This window comes from Drosophila arizonae, chromosome X (assembly GCF_054131065.1).
Source record: "Drosophila arizonae isolate 15081-1271.41 chromosome X, UAZ_ARI_1.0, whole genome shotgun sequence".
NCBI lineage: Eukaryota > Metazoa > Arthropoda > Insecta > Diptera > Drosophilidae > Drosophila > Drosophila arizonae.
Genome location: NC_142927.1, coordinates 34,416,856 through 34,433,153, shown reverse-complemented (window position 1 = coordinate 34,433,153; position 16,298 = coordinate 34,416,856). Strand labels below are relative to the sequence as shown.

The 16,298-nt window shown below is 37.2% G+C and overlaps 2 protein-coding genes and 1 long non-coding RNA gene across 4 annotated transcripts in view; 1 reads left to right on the top strand and 2 right to left on the bottom strand.

Moving 5' to 3' along the window:
* Nucleotides 1–1,585: 1,585 nt before the first annotated feature.
* LOC149268250 (uncharacterized) lies at nucleotides 1,586–8,184 on the bottom strand. Its single transcript, XM_089474602.1, has 3 exons — nucleotides 8,074–8,184; nucleotides 7,185–7,778; nucleotides 1,586–7,121 (listed from the first exon to the last, which is right to left on the bottom strand). Exons 1-3 carry the CDS (start codon nucleotides 8,182–8,184, stop codon nucleotides 6,978–6,980), a joined length of 849 nt encoding a protein of 282 aa, XP_089330728.1. The 3' UTR covers nucleotides 1,586–6,977.
* Nucleotides 2,579–6,166, top strand: Gbeta13F (guanine nucleotide-binding protein subunit beta-1). Its single transcript, XM_089474971.1, has one exon. The coding sequence runs from the start codon at nucleotides 2,579–2,581 to the stop codon at nucleotides 3,599–3,601; it is 1,023 nt and encodes a 340-aa protein (XP_089331097.1). The 3' UTR covers nucleotides 3,602–6,166.
* Nucleotides 8,185–9,149: 965 nt separating the features above from the next.
* LOC149268249 (uncharacterized) overlaps nucleotides 9,150–16,298 on the bottom strand; it is a 61,414-nt gene continuing 54,265 nt past the window's right edge. For both annotated transcript variants that reach the window (XR_016271174.1, XR_016271175.1), the window contains exon 3: nucleotides 9,150–13,169. This is a non-coding gene — a long non-coding RNA (uncharacterized LOC149268249). The remainder of the gene's footprint in view (nucleotides 13,170–16,298) is intronic.

Sequence of the window (16,298 nt, the reverse complement as noted above, 5' to 3'; positions counted from 1 at the left end):
AAATTTTTTTGTTAGTAGGATGTATGCGCTTTAATATCCACATCACACAGATGTATGTACCTACATTTATACATTATTATACCTAAAAACAGTTAATAATGTATGTAAAGTTTGCGACAAAAGACTATAGTGAATTACATGTATATTCTATTTAATGAACGGCTCGGATAACGTCCATTTCGCATCACGAAAATATTTATTTTTGGAAAAATAAACGAACAATAGGTGGGCAAGCCGTATATACTCAGAAAGAAAAATTGAGAACGTCGCGAAGAAATTTTAATTTTTGTGTGCTGGTGCGTACATATAAAGATGTGGATAGCATAGAGAAGATAGAGTAAGAACATGTTGGTGCTTCATATGAGAATATGTCCGTGCTTAAAAACTGAGCCGAACATATTCGAAATTGAATCTTTGAATCCATGACAAATGCAAACTTTTTTTTTTGTATGGATTGCGATTTGCGAAATGAAATAAAATGATAAATTTCTATCGAAAGTAATGTAACATACTTAGTATGGAGTTAATTCATTCTAAAAAATATATATATGTGTATGTATATTATATTATATTATACCATCTTATGTTATAAGAAGATAGTGCATTACATTACTTCCAGTAAAAGTCTTATTTATACATACCTACGGTTAGGTGGTAAAAGTTATTAGTTCACTCATGGAAACGCAAGTGAAATTATTTTAGTTTCATCGATGAGGAAAAGTATCGATATATGCATATCCAGCATACCTGTAATACTTCTAGGTGTTGGCTACCAATGGTGAAGTGCAAGTGAAGAGTTGTGCTAAGATTGACATACTGTAAAAATCTCAAGCTGCTAGCGATTAGTTAGATTGAAAGATCTACTGACAGTGTTAAATCTATTCAGCTATTTATTAGTTTACTGTGTACCGAAGAGTGTAACCTATGAAATAAAACAAAGAAAGCAACGTTACTTTAAATTGATCACGGAACGCCGAAAAGAGATTCAGGTGTGTTTTGTTGCATACCAAAATTACAAACCAATTCATTTTAATATATAGATATGGATATATGTATACATATACAAAATATATGCAAATATATGACTACAATGTTATAAGCATTTGAACATATATATACATGATTCTATATTATTTCCTCATATCTTTATATATATATATATATATATATATATATATATATATATATATATATATATATATAATATAATTTGCTGATTGCTGAAAATATATATGGTTTTATATGTTAAGGGAATAAGATTAATTAACAATTACTTTCTAATATAAATAGAATTATTCAATTATTTTATGTTTTTGCTGTAATATTTTTTACCCCAAAATTTTAGTATTTAAAATTGATTTTTCTTCTGTGTTTCTTTCTCGCTTTATCAATTTCATGAAATACAAATTGCTGTTGGTGCGAATGGGACAAATACTCACATTTAACTATGCTTGTCGCACTGACACTGGTTACATTTAAACCTGCTTTTCCTGTCGTACATACCAATACTTTGCTACTCTGCACTGTGAAACACTGGCTGTACTGCTTACTCCAATTACTTTGATTTTTAATGTCAGTGGTGGTGCAAAAATTACAATTTAGGTGTACAAAAAAAAAAAAAAAAAAAAAAAAAAAAAAAAAAAAAAAAAAAAAATACTAGTGACAACGGGTAAAAACAGGCGGGCCGAACAAGCGGCGAACAGAAATCAATATTATTTTACTGGGATCAATTAAATACATTGTTTTTTATTTATTTATTTTTTTTTTTTGGCTTGAGTGTAAACCGATATATGAAATGAATTGAGAAAGATTTCAAAAAATATAGGACACTTAAACTAAAAAATAAAACCGAATGAAGAACTTAGTGAGCTAAATTCATCTATCGATTTCAAGTCCAAATATCTTCTTCATGATTAAAAGTAGACAAAATAAAAATTAAGTTGAAAGGTTGAGCAAAAGGAAATCAATCGGCATACATCATCAAGATTTTTGAATCGGTTCGCAAAATCTATGTATATAAATTGCATCAGTTTGGTTAGACTCTTATTAATCAACTCCTATTTTCCACACATTTGAATATCTAAAATACATTAATTTAACATAGCCCAGTAATGAAAATGGTCTAACAAAAAAATTCATTTATCTAAGTTTTACCAGCAGGAAGCCCCGAACAGTGTGCAAAAAAAAAAAAAAATTGCAAGAAAAAATCGAAGCTTTGGAATTGGATAGCAAATCATCTTCATTTGGAAATAATCATATTGACAGCGAATGTCCAGCTGCCTTAGCATTGTATATAGACTTCCATAAAAGTTGTTAGGAAAAATAAAAAAAAATTTTTTTTTAATAAAAAATAAATAAATCAATAAGCACGGAAGAGAACTTCATATATTTAGAAAGGTAAGTGATTTTTATATACAGAGTTATATACATACATATATATATGTACATATTTAGATTTGGAACCATAAATACCGGAAGTTCTTCAGGTCGGATTACAAGGTTTTGTTGATAAAGTTTTGTACCATTGTACGAAAAAGAAAAACATTTAAGAAAAGAACGTAACTATCATCAATACAATATGAATGAACTAGATAGTCTAAGACAGGAAGCTGAGTCATTAAAGAATGCGATTCGAGATGCACGGAAGGCTGCGTGCGATACATCTCTGTTGCAGGCTGCCGCTTTGCTAGAACCTATTGGACGTATACAAATGCGCACCCGACGTACACTGCGCGGTCACCTAGCTAAAATTTATGCTATGCATTGGGGTAATGACTCCAGAAACCTTGTATCAGCCTCACAAGATGGGAAACTAATCGTGTGGGACTCGCACACTACGAACAAAGTACATGCTATACCACTGCGTTCTTCGTGGGTGATGACTTGTGCATACGCTCCATCGGGAAGTTACGTTGCTTGTGGAGGTCTCGACAACATGTGTTCAATCTATAACTTGAAGACACGCGAAGGAAACGTACGTGTGTCCCGTGAGCTACCAGGCCATGGCGGTTATCTATCATGCTGCCGTTTTCTGGACGATAATCAAATTGTGACAAGTTCAGGTGATATGTCGTGTGGCCTATGGGACATCGAAACCGGTCTGCAGGTTACTTCATTTCTTGGTCATACGGGTGACGTGATGGCTCTTTCCCTGGCACCGCAATGCAAAACATTTGTCTCGGGTGCATGTGACGCGTCTGCAAAGTTATGGGATATAAGAGAAGGTGTTTGTAAGCAAACATTCCCAGGACATGAGTCTGATATCAATGCAGTCACCTTCTTTCCAAATGGACAAGCCTTCGCGACAGGATCTGACGACGCAACCTGTCGGCTTTTTGATATACGGGCTGATCAGGAATTGGCAATGTATTCGCATGACAACATCATTTGTGGTATTACCTCCGTTGCGTTCTCAAAAAGTGGCCGTCTGTTATTAGCAGGATATGATGATTTTAATTGTAATGTATGGGACACAATGAAAGCAGAGCGCTCAGGCATTCTAGCCGGCCATGATAATCGTGTTTCATGTTTGGGAGTCACTGAAAATGGTATGGCAGTAGCAACAGGATCGTGGGACTCGTTCTTACGCGTGTGGAACTAAATGTTGTACACAATACGTATTAATGGGTGGGATAGGGTCAACGTGGCGGTGGTTGCAAGAAGTCTGCGTTTAGCAACACCGACAATAACAACAGTAGCAAAAAAACAACATCCTTTTAAATTCAGGCGAATTTAAATACATATTCCGCACCAATAACAATTTTGTGCTATGCTGTCAACGGCTATATGTTACTGTTATTAGGCGAAAGGGCTTCACACTGCGAGTAGGCGACCGAGATGATAAGGATGGTATAGGGCGTTGACTGCGACGTAGACCATAGCAAAAACAAGAACTTTATATACAAATTATTTATATTGCTATATACTTATACTTATACAAACCAAACACAGACATACACAAGAACATAAAACTAGACATACACACATACAAGTATATTATTAGTGTAAATGAAAAAATTCTAAGCAGATGCTATGATGCGGTGTGGCTGATAGTCATTCTTGGTCAAAATTTCGGTCGAAGCTAAGGCTTAATCAGCATAAAATCAGTTTAAGGCGTCTATACGGGCGCCAACGTTCGCTATACAGTAAAGAAACAACAATTTGGGAGTGCACTATCTTGAGACTATGATAGCACAAGTACGAGTATTATTGTAATTTTACTGTATTATCCGTACATATGTGTATAATGAAAGATGGCACGTCAGTTTTATTTATCAGGCAACAGAAAAATCCTTACATGACTATAAAAACAACAGAAGTTGGTATTAAGCAGTCAAATAAAATTAAAGCATTTATAAAATCACAGGTAGGAAAAAAAAATTTATATATATATATATATATATATATATATATATATATATATATATATGTGTGTGTGTGTGTGTGTGTAATGAAGAAAACATCGGAAAACAATACACTTTATAAAACATTTTTCTTATAACATTTAAGTCCTTAATTTATATACAAACAAAATAAGAATGATTTAAATAACATACTTATTAGTAAAACAAAAACTATTTACATAATTAATTGACGGCCATATAAGCTACAACAATAAATGGAAAATTACCTTTAAATCTACAAAAATTTATAAATGTTTAACGAAATCTTAACATATAGACTAACAGAATTAACGGTCGTTAAAGTACAACAGTAACAGTAGCAACAACGTGTATGAATTGTCAGACTTCATAACGGGCAGATTAACTGTTTCAACTGTTACAGGATAAGTGTATTTGAGAATTTTTCTTAGCTTTATCCAAAGTTTTGAAGGTTGATTTGTAGTTTACGTATTGTTTGATTATGAGCTTCGAAATTATGCCCAAAATGTAAACTAACTTTCTGCATGCAATTAAGTCAACTAAAAGCCATTCATTATATATATATATATATATATATATATATATATATATATATATATTATAATCCTATTGAGTTAGTAGAGAACAAAACGAAATAAAACAGCACTTTATTTTCTACTTTTTAGATACTATATTTTTATTCAATGTAGCTGGAATGGTAAAGCTTGTACTTCAATACATACACAATGCTACGCTTTGTTAAACTGTTAAGATCGGGTCCCATAAGAATTGTAAAAAATGCATAATTCATACATATATGCTGAATGCAAAAAGAACGGACATTATATGTTTATTTAGAATAATGATCTTGTATCAGTACAGTTTATATTATTAAAGATTTTTGTATCATGCAGACAATTAGTAAAATTTCGGTCAGTGTCGTAAAAATGGGAAATTGTGAAAAAATATTCCCTTTAAAGCATCATTACGTTTTCCAAAATTTGACAACCTACTGATATGGGAAATATGAGGGCGGAGTGTGGCATTGTTTGGAATTTTTTTTATATGCATACCAAATAAGAAGTTAATAAAATCAATATTATGGTTAAAAACAAAAATAAAAAGTACAAGTGCATAGGATCAGTCAAATTTTATTCATTAATTTTTTACTATGCGTTAACTCTAAAAATGCTTTCGAAAAAGTTTGAATGTTACTTGGTTTATATAAATGCATTACAAGAATATGCCATAAGTCCATGTTCATTTCAAAATCTATACATACTTATGTTTATATATAAATTTAAATATACAAATAGAAATGCAATACATTTTTCTTTGTGTTTACACATATGTATTTGCCACATTTCATATGCATACGTACATTGTACTTTTATTATGATTTTTATGTACAATTTAATCAAAAATCAAAAATAATAAGTAACTTTAATGTCTGTAATTAGCTGAATTCATCAACAAAAAAAGTAAATCAATAACCAAATGCTTAAATGCGTATTATCAATAAACAAATAGATATCGAAAAGAAAAATACATGTTCATGTTAAAATTACATTATAAACTCAAAAATACATTTTGCTTACATACCATACTTATGTACGATCAATATTGAATCAGTTGACTCGGCATTATGAACAATGCGTAAGAAATTAAATTGTGTTAAGTAAAAATGGATCCTGCTAGCAACTTGAGGTTAACTTAGTCGGCGTTGAAGACATATATGATCATTAATGATATATGTGACGCGAAGGTATTTGGAGCAATAAATTAACATCCACCCTAAAATGTAATGAGCAATTTGCATTTTGAGTATTTACCCTGTGTACATAATATTTGTTCATGATGGCCTATATGTAAGTATTTATTTACATATATATAGTACACAAAGTGATATTTTAAAAGTTTAAGCGCTTAAATTTATTCAAATTTGCTTACTTTGAAACATCTCGGTTGCTGGTTGTACTCAGAGTATAATGGTTTTGTCGTTGAAATGAACAGGCAGAAGGAGGCGTGGCAGACCCCACAAAGTGTATATATTCTTGATCAGGGCGACGAGCTGAGTTGATTTGGCCCTGTCTGTCTGTCCGTATGCTTGAACGCGTCGATTTCAAAATATATAATAGCTACAGACTTGAATTTTTATACTCATTCACGAAAATGCCATGTCCGTCTTGCTGTCCGTCCATCTGTCCGTATGAACGCAGTCTATTTCGGCGCTATTGAAGCTACAGACTTGAAATTTGGAGCACACTCGTGTATATCTCCGATTTATGGTGTTTAAATGTAGACTTATTTGTATTTTATATAATTTCGATTTTTATTGTAATTTATCCCCCACCCTTATATCTAACCCCTCACCATCACCTTTGAGAGAGACTTGTGCTTTGGCATATACACGCATTTTAATGTTATATTGACGATGTTATATTGTCGATCAAAAAGAAAAGTTATTAAACAATTAAATTTCCAAAGTAAGCCCAGACTGCTGCCAATGCGTGTTTATGCTTGCATCCCTATGTTTTTCAAATACTGTAGAAAATTCAGTCTTTTCCGACTTAACGAATGCAAATAAAATTGTTTATCGGGAGCTATTTGCAACCTCTATAAAAACCTAGGTGGTCCAGAGTTTAGCGCGTCTGAAGGAGGAATCTGTGGAGCAGGCGAGTGCTGTCCCTGTCGTAGAACATCAAATGGCGAGCTCGACCGCTGAATCATGTGGCGATAATTGTTTTCTGGTAGTTGATGCTATTTTAGAAAATACAATTAGATAAAAATAATATTTTTAAACTATATTTTAAAGGAGTTCACCTGTAAGTCGCGTAAAGTTATCACACCAGTTGCATTACTGATGATATGCGGAGTTGGTCCATCTCCCAAATCAAGCTGTAAACTTTCTGACACATCACTGCTGCTTTCAATTGGACAATTGCTGACATTACCCACGCAGCCACCAGTGCTGAGATGTAGTTGACCTAATGATGCAGTAGCCATGGCTACATCGGGCATCATATCGGACAGATGACCGTTGCCAACCTCTATGTCACAAGCACCTGTCTCGCCACTTCTGACCATGTTTAAAGGATTACTATGTGGATATCGAAAATCCCCCTCTTTAATTAAGGCTGGCAAGTCGTTACGATGATGTGCTGATGTTGATAGCCGAGCGTAACTTGTCTGAAGGGCCGAGCTAGAGTTCTCTGTTAAAAGACTGACACCAAGTAAGCTGTTCGAGTGCAGACGTGGGAAAGTCATGTGGTAGATTAAATTCTCTAACGACTCGAAGACGAATTTGACGGTCGATTTCATGTTTGGATGAAAGTGGGAGAAGTAGTGCGCGTTGGCACATTGGCGATTGGCGAAGCTTATGCTCACGCTTGCGCATTGCTGCAAGTGTATGGCTATCTGGTGGTGGAATAGCAATAGCATCGTTTCTTTCGCTATTATCGCCATTAATACTGCAAGTAACGCCAGGTGCAAAGCTGCTGTTCGAAGAAGAGTTTATGCGCGAAACCATGTAAAGGGTATCTGGAATGTCGGGAAAATGTCGAGATCTACGCAGACGCATGAGTTCAAGTTGGTGATGTGATGATGCCATTCGATCTTCTAAAAGGGCTTTTACTTCTTCAAAGTATGGCATGAAAAGGCGTGGTCGTACAAAAAGGCCTTGGTTTTTACCTCCTCGAATCCAAGCATTAACTCGCAAGTTTTCACGATCGTCACCAATCATATGTGATGGCGGTGTGCTAACGAGACCCCGGCGTATAGCTTGACAGAGAACTTCACTATTTGGCGGTAGAACATGATCCATTCTTACCAATGGCAGTAGTTCGGCAAGTATTTCGCGCAGCTCTACATCACTTAAGTCCCGCTTTCTAACACCCTTCCTCGCTACAGAGTGGGCAGTATGCGTTAAAAGGTTTGGTTCACGATCCTCCATGCGCCGGATAAGCTCTTGCTCTCCCCACTTTAGCACAGCTTGTAGAACTTCTAATTCGGATGCTTGTAAGAAGTTACTTTGTAATACATGTACCAACTGTGATTTATCTAACTGATTCAGCACTGGTGAAGAGCTAATTGCGGAAAACTCTTCGCGCAAGTACTGGCATGCTTGACGAAAAACCCAAGCAGAGCCATGTGGTTGACATCCCCACTTTAAGACCATTGATAGGGTATCAAGGGACAACCACTCAAGTATTAAATCCTCACATCCCTGTGCTAAAATATCAAGTTCAAGAAACCTGCCTATTTGGTATAACTCCATTGCTTCTTCAAGAGTAGTTGGTCGTACTCGACCAGTATTAGTCAATGCGTGCACTTCACCAAGAGAGCCAGTCGAAGATCCCGTTCCAGCACCTCGAAGTATTAGAGCTAAATAAACAGTATCTAAATATATAGCGTGTAGTAAAACACGCGCATATCTTTTTGGTATTACGGTCTCATCAAGAACAATGCGCGTTGGTACGTGTATAGAGCGCTCTACGTACTCGTCAATGTTACGCGTTCGGCGGGCAATTAGATTACGGAAAAATGGTGAACGCGCACTTAATATAGCTTTATGACATGGAAGCTCTAGTTTTGGCCGAAAGCCATACTCAGAATTAATCGATTCTTTGCGTAAGTAATCGTTTCCACATTCCGCTGTGAACACGAGTGCTGCGTCTGCATAATCACCTGTTTCTAACAAATAGCGAAGATCATGTTCAAGTGGGTTGGGTGTACCAAAATCGTCGCCTAGTTGACGCAACAAATTGATATTTACGGTCGGATCATGTGCACAAAGATCGCCCGTATATAAATAACGTAGCAATATAGAAAATATTTTTACATCAATAGGTGACGTAGGAAGTTCGAGACATATGCGTGCCCCGAATCCCGGACAGCCTGAAAGCAGATCTCGAAAATATGTACAACGTGAGGATATTAGAGACTAACAAGTAAGAAGGCTCCAGTCGAGATTGCTCGACTAGGAGATACCCTGAACCCTCTAATCTGATATTCTAATCACTCTGCACTTCTTTTCGGCACACATACATACAAACGAACGTATTAGAACGCGATCTGCTAACTGCGCAGTAAGCAGCGACTGCGCTTGGGCTGCGCTGCAGTGTGGGCAACATTATAAGAATTTATTAAATGAATAATTTAATTTCTAGACATACAATCTTATTAAAACTTTCAGAACATAATCATAATGTTGTAATGTACATATGTATGTACATTCCGAAGCACAAGTCTCTAGTACTTGAAATACGCCTTTTACAAAGGTGATGGTGAGGGGGTGGGTAATAGAGGGGGGGGGGGGGTAAATTACAACAAAAATCGAAATTATATAAAATACATATAAGTCTACATTTAAAATTTGGAAGGTTTAGGAGATTTAATTAAATAACTAGCTTTCGATAAGGTTTTTGATCGATAATAAAATATCGGGAGTAGTTATCAATATATAGAAAAAACGTGATATGAAATTTCAAGTCTCTAGCTCTTATATCTTCTGAGATCGACGCGTTCATACACTTCGCGTCATCAGGTTAGCGCCCCCCCTTACATTCATTTTCTTTTACGTTTTTCTCTTTGCCTATTGCACGCAACTTCTTGGTTTTTTTTTATTTCATTATCATCATATGAGATGTCTCTCATACCAAAAAAAAGCGCGAGTGAAAACCCGTTATGATTTATTTTCTATTCTTTTCTATTTTCGCAAAAAATGTGTGCACTTATTTTGCGTCATCAGATTAGCGCCCCCAAATGCAATTGTAATTATCTTGCTTATTTTGGCAATTACACTCACCAAATTTTTTGTGAAGCTCAAAGCATTCAATATATATATAGTATGGGTAAAGAAACAGTTTTATCTTTGGTTGAAAATCAAATATTGAGGCATACTTCGAATCTAGACTATGCAACCATAAAATTGCTGAAAAAACCAGGACAAAACAGAAAACTAAGTGGCAATTTTCTTACAAATAGGAAAAACTATGGAAAAAAACTATATAAGCGGCAATAATCAAGCGATTTCAGAAGGAAATAGAAGAGCATTAGTTCGGGAAGCTTCGAATTTCCATGAATCGACCACCAAGATTAGGGATAAAATCGGTGTTAAGACGAGCTTATCAACGGTCCAAAGAGCAATAAGGAAAGTTAATTACCTAAAGAAACAGAATGTAAAAAAAAAGACACCAGTCGATATGCTGAGAAAAGAAATACGCATTAATTTTGGCCGGGCGAACATGACGTGGTTTATCCAATGGCAGCATGTTGGCTTTTCTGATGAGAAAAATTGAATTTGGAAGGAACTGATGGCTAAATTTATTATATCCATGACCTACGCATAGAAGAACATAATTTGGAACGGTTTCCAAGCCGTTGCGGCGGGGGGGTGGTGTGGCATTGATGTAGGGTGCAATATCTTACTACAGCGCTTGTAAGCTTCAATTTTTGACATCGCGCATGAACGCATAGGACTATAACACCGTGTTTAAAACTGCTGTTCCGCATTTCTATAACCTGTCTGAAAACCGGCATGATAATGCTCCAAATCCAAATCCAAATCCCTGAAGTCCTGGATTCAGGGCCAAAAAATTGATCTCATGGAGTGGCCACCATACTCACTCGACCTTAATATCATTGGAAACGTCTGGGGATGGTTGATCAGGAAAGTATATGAGTCCGGAAAGCATTATAGTGCAAAGACAGAGTTAATCGAAGGTACTGAACACGCTTGGTCAACCATATCCTTGAATAATATTGAACAACTTCCTAATCGAATTTTTGAAGCAATTTTTGAAGCAATTTTGTATATACGGACGGGCGGACGGACAGACAGACGGACAGGGCCAAATCGACTTAGCTCGTCGCCCTGATCAAGGATATATATAATAATGAGTTTGACAACTATTAAAAAAAAAAAAAATAATATAACTTTATTTTCATTCGAACAGTTGGAGTTTATCTTATTAAAAGTATTACAGCAATTTTAGAGCCGTGGCTTATAACTCGATTATAACTAAAATTACATTTGTTTGTTGGCTTATTATATGTGGGGCGTTGGAGGGCTTTTGAGTTTTAGTGGTGAGCTTTTGATCGGACGATATGTATAAGTGAATCTGATTGGTTATTGACAATATGCTGAATAGGCGATCTCACGCTTTTCGGCAGCTAAGGATAAAATTGCTGATCAGGCGTTCTCACGCTTGGGGCTAGTGGCTGTTGGTTACACGTGCAATGCTTATGCAAGTGTTATGCTACTTGCGGATATAGGGTGAATGAGCCCGTTTATGTGAAATATGAGTTTATGAGAAAGGGGGCAAGTGTTTGTTGCTAAGTGAAGTGCTTGCTTACGTTATGTGAGGAGGCCGATATATTACTCCCCCATCCTTAAGAAAATAGCCTGTCCTCAGGCGGGTATTTTTGGGTATAGTGAAGGGCTTTGCTCGATCACTGGATTTGGGATTTCTAAATCGGGTTTTTTTTGTGTTATTAACATTAATAATTAATTTTTGTGGTACAATTTTAAGCTTATAGATTAAGTACAATGTTATGCTTAAAATAATAATGACAAAAGTAATTATAGTAATAGTTTGGAATACACTTATATTTTGTATGTTGGTTAATAATTTCTTTTGTTTGTAGGTAAGATATGGGTTCTAATTTTGTAATATTGTTTGTTACATAGATGCTTTGTGAATAGTCAAAGTATGAATTCTTAATAGATATTTCATTTAACTGTAATGAACATTCGTAAATTTTTATTATATTATTTCCTTCTATTGTTAATTCATTGTTTACGCAATCTTGATTTAGTTTAGTTTTTGGTAAATTCCAAGTTACAATCATATTTGGTTCTATGTATGTGATTTGATAATTTTTTAAAGTTTTTGTGTATTTGCATGAGGTCGTTACTTGTTTTAAAATGCCTATTATACATTCATTCTAATTGCTTGGTATTTTTATTGTATACATTTTCGTTTTCAAAATAATATTTATCATGTGAGTTCTCTGTTAAGATGTTCTTTTCGGGATCTGGATACGGAAGTATCTCAAAGATTGGGGTTTTGATAATTTCTCTTGGGATATGTGATATTATTAAAATTTCATTTGTATCTGTTTTAAGCCAAGTAGAAGTTTTAGTGTTCAATAATTTTTCCGAATCTACATGTTTTAAATAATTGTGTTTGAGTAATTTTGGATTGAATATACCTAATCTGGTGAGTTGCATTCCCATTTCTATATCTTCGATATATTCTGTGAAATGTTCGAGATTAAAAATTAATAGTTCTAATTTGAAAGATTTTTCTTTTTCGGAGACGATTGAATTTACTTCTAATCCTTTATTAATAGCGCCTATTATGTAATTAAGTTCATTTGCTTGAATGCTGTTTTCTGCTAAGTTTTTTATTTTATTTTCTAATTCTTCTTTGTCATCGTTATCTAGGGTTCCGAAAAGGTATTTGTAAACTGTTCCCATTGCATTTACTAGACCTCGCTTACTACGTCTTACGATTTAAATTCCATTTATTTCTTTACTTAGTTTTTCTGCTAAATATTGGATATGAACGACATCATTGAATTCTTGAGCCTGTTTTAATAGATTGTTATATGTTATGTCGATTTTCGTTAAATTTACTGTAAGATAATGGTACTCGAAGTTAGTGGGTAAATCCATTGTGCCTGTTTTGAATATTAGGTAACCATTGGGTGCTTTTACAGGGTTTATCTCGATGCTTTGGATGAATGTTGAGTTGATATTAGACATTATAATGATGAGTATGAGAGTCGTCTTTTTTAGTTGATCTGTAATTAGTTATCGTATTTACTTTTGTTAATTTTCTTTTTCTTTTTATACCCTGAACCCATTGAAAATGGGAAATCAGGGTATAATGGTTTTGTTGAAATGTATGTAACAGGCAGAAGGAGGCGTGGCAGACCCCACAAAGTATATATATTCTTGATTAGGGCGACGAGCTGAGTCGATTTGGCCCTGTCCGTCTGTCTGTCTGTCCGTCTGTCCGTCTGTCCGTATGTTTGAACGCGTCGATTTCCGAAGATATAAGAGCTAGAGACTTGAATTTTTTTTTTAAATGACCGTTTATACAGCGCGGACGTCGAGTTTGCTTTTAAAATTCGATAAATCATCCCGTTATGTTTTTATCGAGTAAAAACATTCAAGTTCAAATCAGATGCCACTATAGCTAATTGTGAATGATTTTTCTTTTTTTTTAATTTCTCAAATATTCAATATAATATGTAGATCATATGCTGAAAGTTTCATTAAATTCCGTTCAGTCAAAAATTAATAAAAAAATAATCAAATATTTGGCCAATTAACAAACGCACGTGCAGCAGCTACAACAAAAACATTCGTTGAATCACATCAGCTGTTAGTTTCGTTTAGATTTGGTAGATGGCGCAGCAGCAGTGAATCTATTTAAGTTTTGCCAGCGCCACTAGCAGGGGTGGGGTGGCCTAGTGTGTTAGCTGCATGACGCTCGATCGAGAAGTCGCGGCTCGAGACCCGGTCGATGCAGCTGATGTTAATTTTTTTTTAATTGTTTCAAAATATTTTTATATTTTCATAAATGAGTTTTCTATTTAATTTATATTTTTAAATACACCGAAATTGAAATTTTAACTATACTTTATGTGCGTTTTTAATAGTTCGGTTATTATAGCAGATTCTTAGAATCACATCAGCAGTTAGTTTCGTTTAGTTTTGGTAGATGGCGCTGCAGCAGTGAATCTATTTGAGTTTTGCCAGCGCCACTAGCAGGAGTGAGGTGGCCTAGTGTTGTGAGGAGCAATATAGGTATGCACGTATTAATGTATATAAACGTATGTATTTGCTGTGCGTTTATATGCATATACGTGCATATACATGTTGCTCCACACAGCGACGCGAATACTGTAGGAGCGACCCTCGCACTGGAAAGGGGGTCAAAGTCCTGTTAGAGGCGGGCTCTTTCGCTCCTACAGATTCAGCAATGAGTTCGCGTCGCACGCACGACGATCATCGGTGACCGTTAGCAGAGGTGCCGTTCGGGCCGGGTGATAGCAGTGGACGTTTTCACTCGCATGGCAACAACGGTACTTTGGCCAATGGGAGGCTGCCACGCAATTTGGCGGGAAAGTGGCGTCACCCAGATCACGCCACTTTACCGTTTTATGGGCACCAGCAGCAGGAAGGCCCCGCTCCAGAGCCGGACAGGCCCCGTTACCACACGAGGCAGGGCCTGTGGCTGGGGTATAAAAGGCCACCAGCGGCTCCATACGAAGTGGAGAAAGAAGTCAAAAAAAGGAGTCAAAAGAAGTAAAAGAATTCGAAAATATACCGGTGAGAAGCTATATAGTGAAAGTGCGTGAAGAAAGTCAAGTGAAAGTCAACGCGAGTGGTAAATCAGGACTCCCAGGACATCGTGGGAACAGCAAGGACATCGAGGGAACAGCAAGGACATCCAGTGGGAATCCTTGCAGATCATCAGCAGGCGCCGATCAGGACATCGGTGCATATCAGCAACGTAAGCGAGGCCTGCACACCTGGGTGAGTTCGCGTAGCCGTGCGTAAGAGAAGTGCTTGTGAGTGAACGAAGCTAGTGTTGTACTGTGAGTGAGCGAGATAGTAGGAGAGATCTGCATAGCTGGCGAACCGCCAGAGTTTACAGATCCAGATCCTGGCGTTTCTCAAATCCTTACGGTGAGCTAGCGTGTTCAGCATAACACTCTCCCAGCCGGAGTGCGTTGAACAAGCGCTCAGTAGGTGTGCGTCGCTAAGCAAACCAGCGAGCCACATACATTTACATAAGTGACGTGTACAATTCATATTTATTTAAGAAAATATACCATTACGCTATAAAACCTAAACCACAAGACTAATTAATTATCGCAGGGGCTTCAACAAATAAATTTGTTGGCAACGAATCCACAGTCAGCTGAAACTAGCCCAGCTTAGACTCGGGATAAACCGAAGGTTCGTTACAACTGGCGCCCAACGTGGGGCCCTGCGATAGGAGTGTGATTAGTGAATACTTGTGAATATGGTGCGAGCGTGGGTATACAATCTTAAAAAAGATGAAGTGCTGCGTTATGGTGACGAGTTTGGCGTAAGCTTGTCAGGCACACTGGACGTCATGCGGAGACAGTTCGGCGAGTGGGTTGAGAGGAATGAAGGAAGCATTCCTTACTCACTGAGGATCGCCGAACTGGGGCGACTGCATGGACGCCGTGCCTCGCTCAGAGATGAGGCAACGACCGCCGACGGGGACGACGAGCTGGAGTCGGAGCTTGCACATGTGGCACGGCTGTGTGTGCCCTCCACAAGCGCGACGGCGCGACTCCAAAATACGCGTCAAGGTGAGATGAGGGCCACATCCACCCCGCAACCGGAAATCAGGCCACGAGGACACGACAGCACCGCTCAGGAATATCCAAAGGTGGCCAAACAAGTGCGGGAGTGGAGCTTCCGTTTTGATGGTACCACAAAGCCTTTGGAGTTCTTGGAGCAGGTGGAGTGGTCGGCTGACACATATGGCCTGGATCTGGATATGATCCCAAGGGCGATGCCAGAGCTGCTGAAAGGCATGGCCTTGAAATGGTACGTGGCTAACAATCGGCACTGGACGGCGTGGGCGACATTCGTGCGCAGCTTCCAGGAGTTTTTCCTGCCCAGAGGCTATCTGGAGAAGCTGGAGGATGACGTCAAACGCCGGAGGCAGATGGTAGATGAGTGCTTCAAAGTCTACATGGTGGAGATGCAGACTCTCATGCGGCCTCTGCGCTATGGAGCAGACCGCGAAATGAAGCTAATATACAATAATAGCCTGCCCGATCTGCGCGCTTACGCCAGGCCGTATCAATTCCACAATCTAGTGGAATTGATGCACCTGGCAGATGAGTTCGAGGAGCTGGAGAAGGACCGCGAGAGGTTGC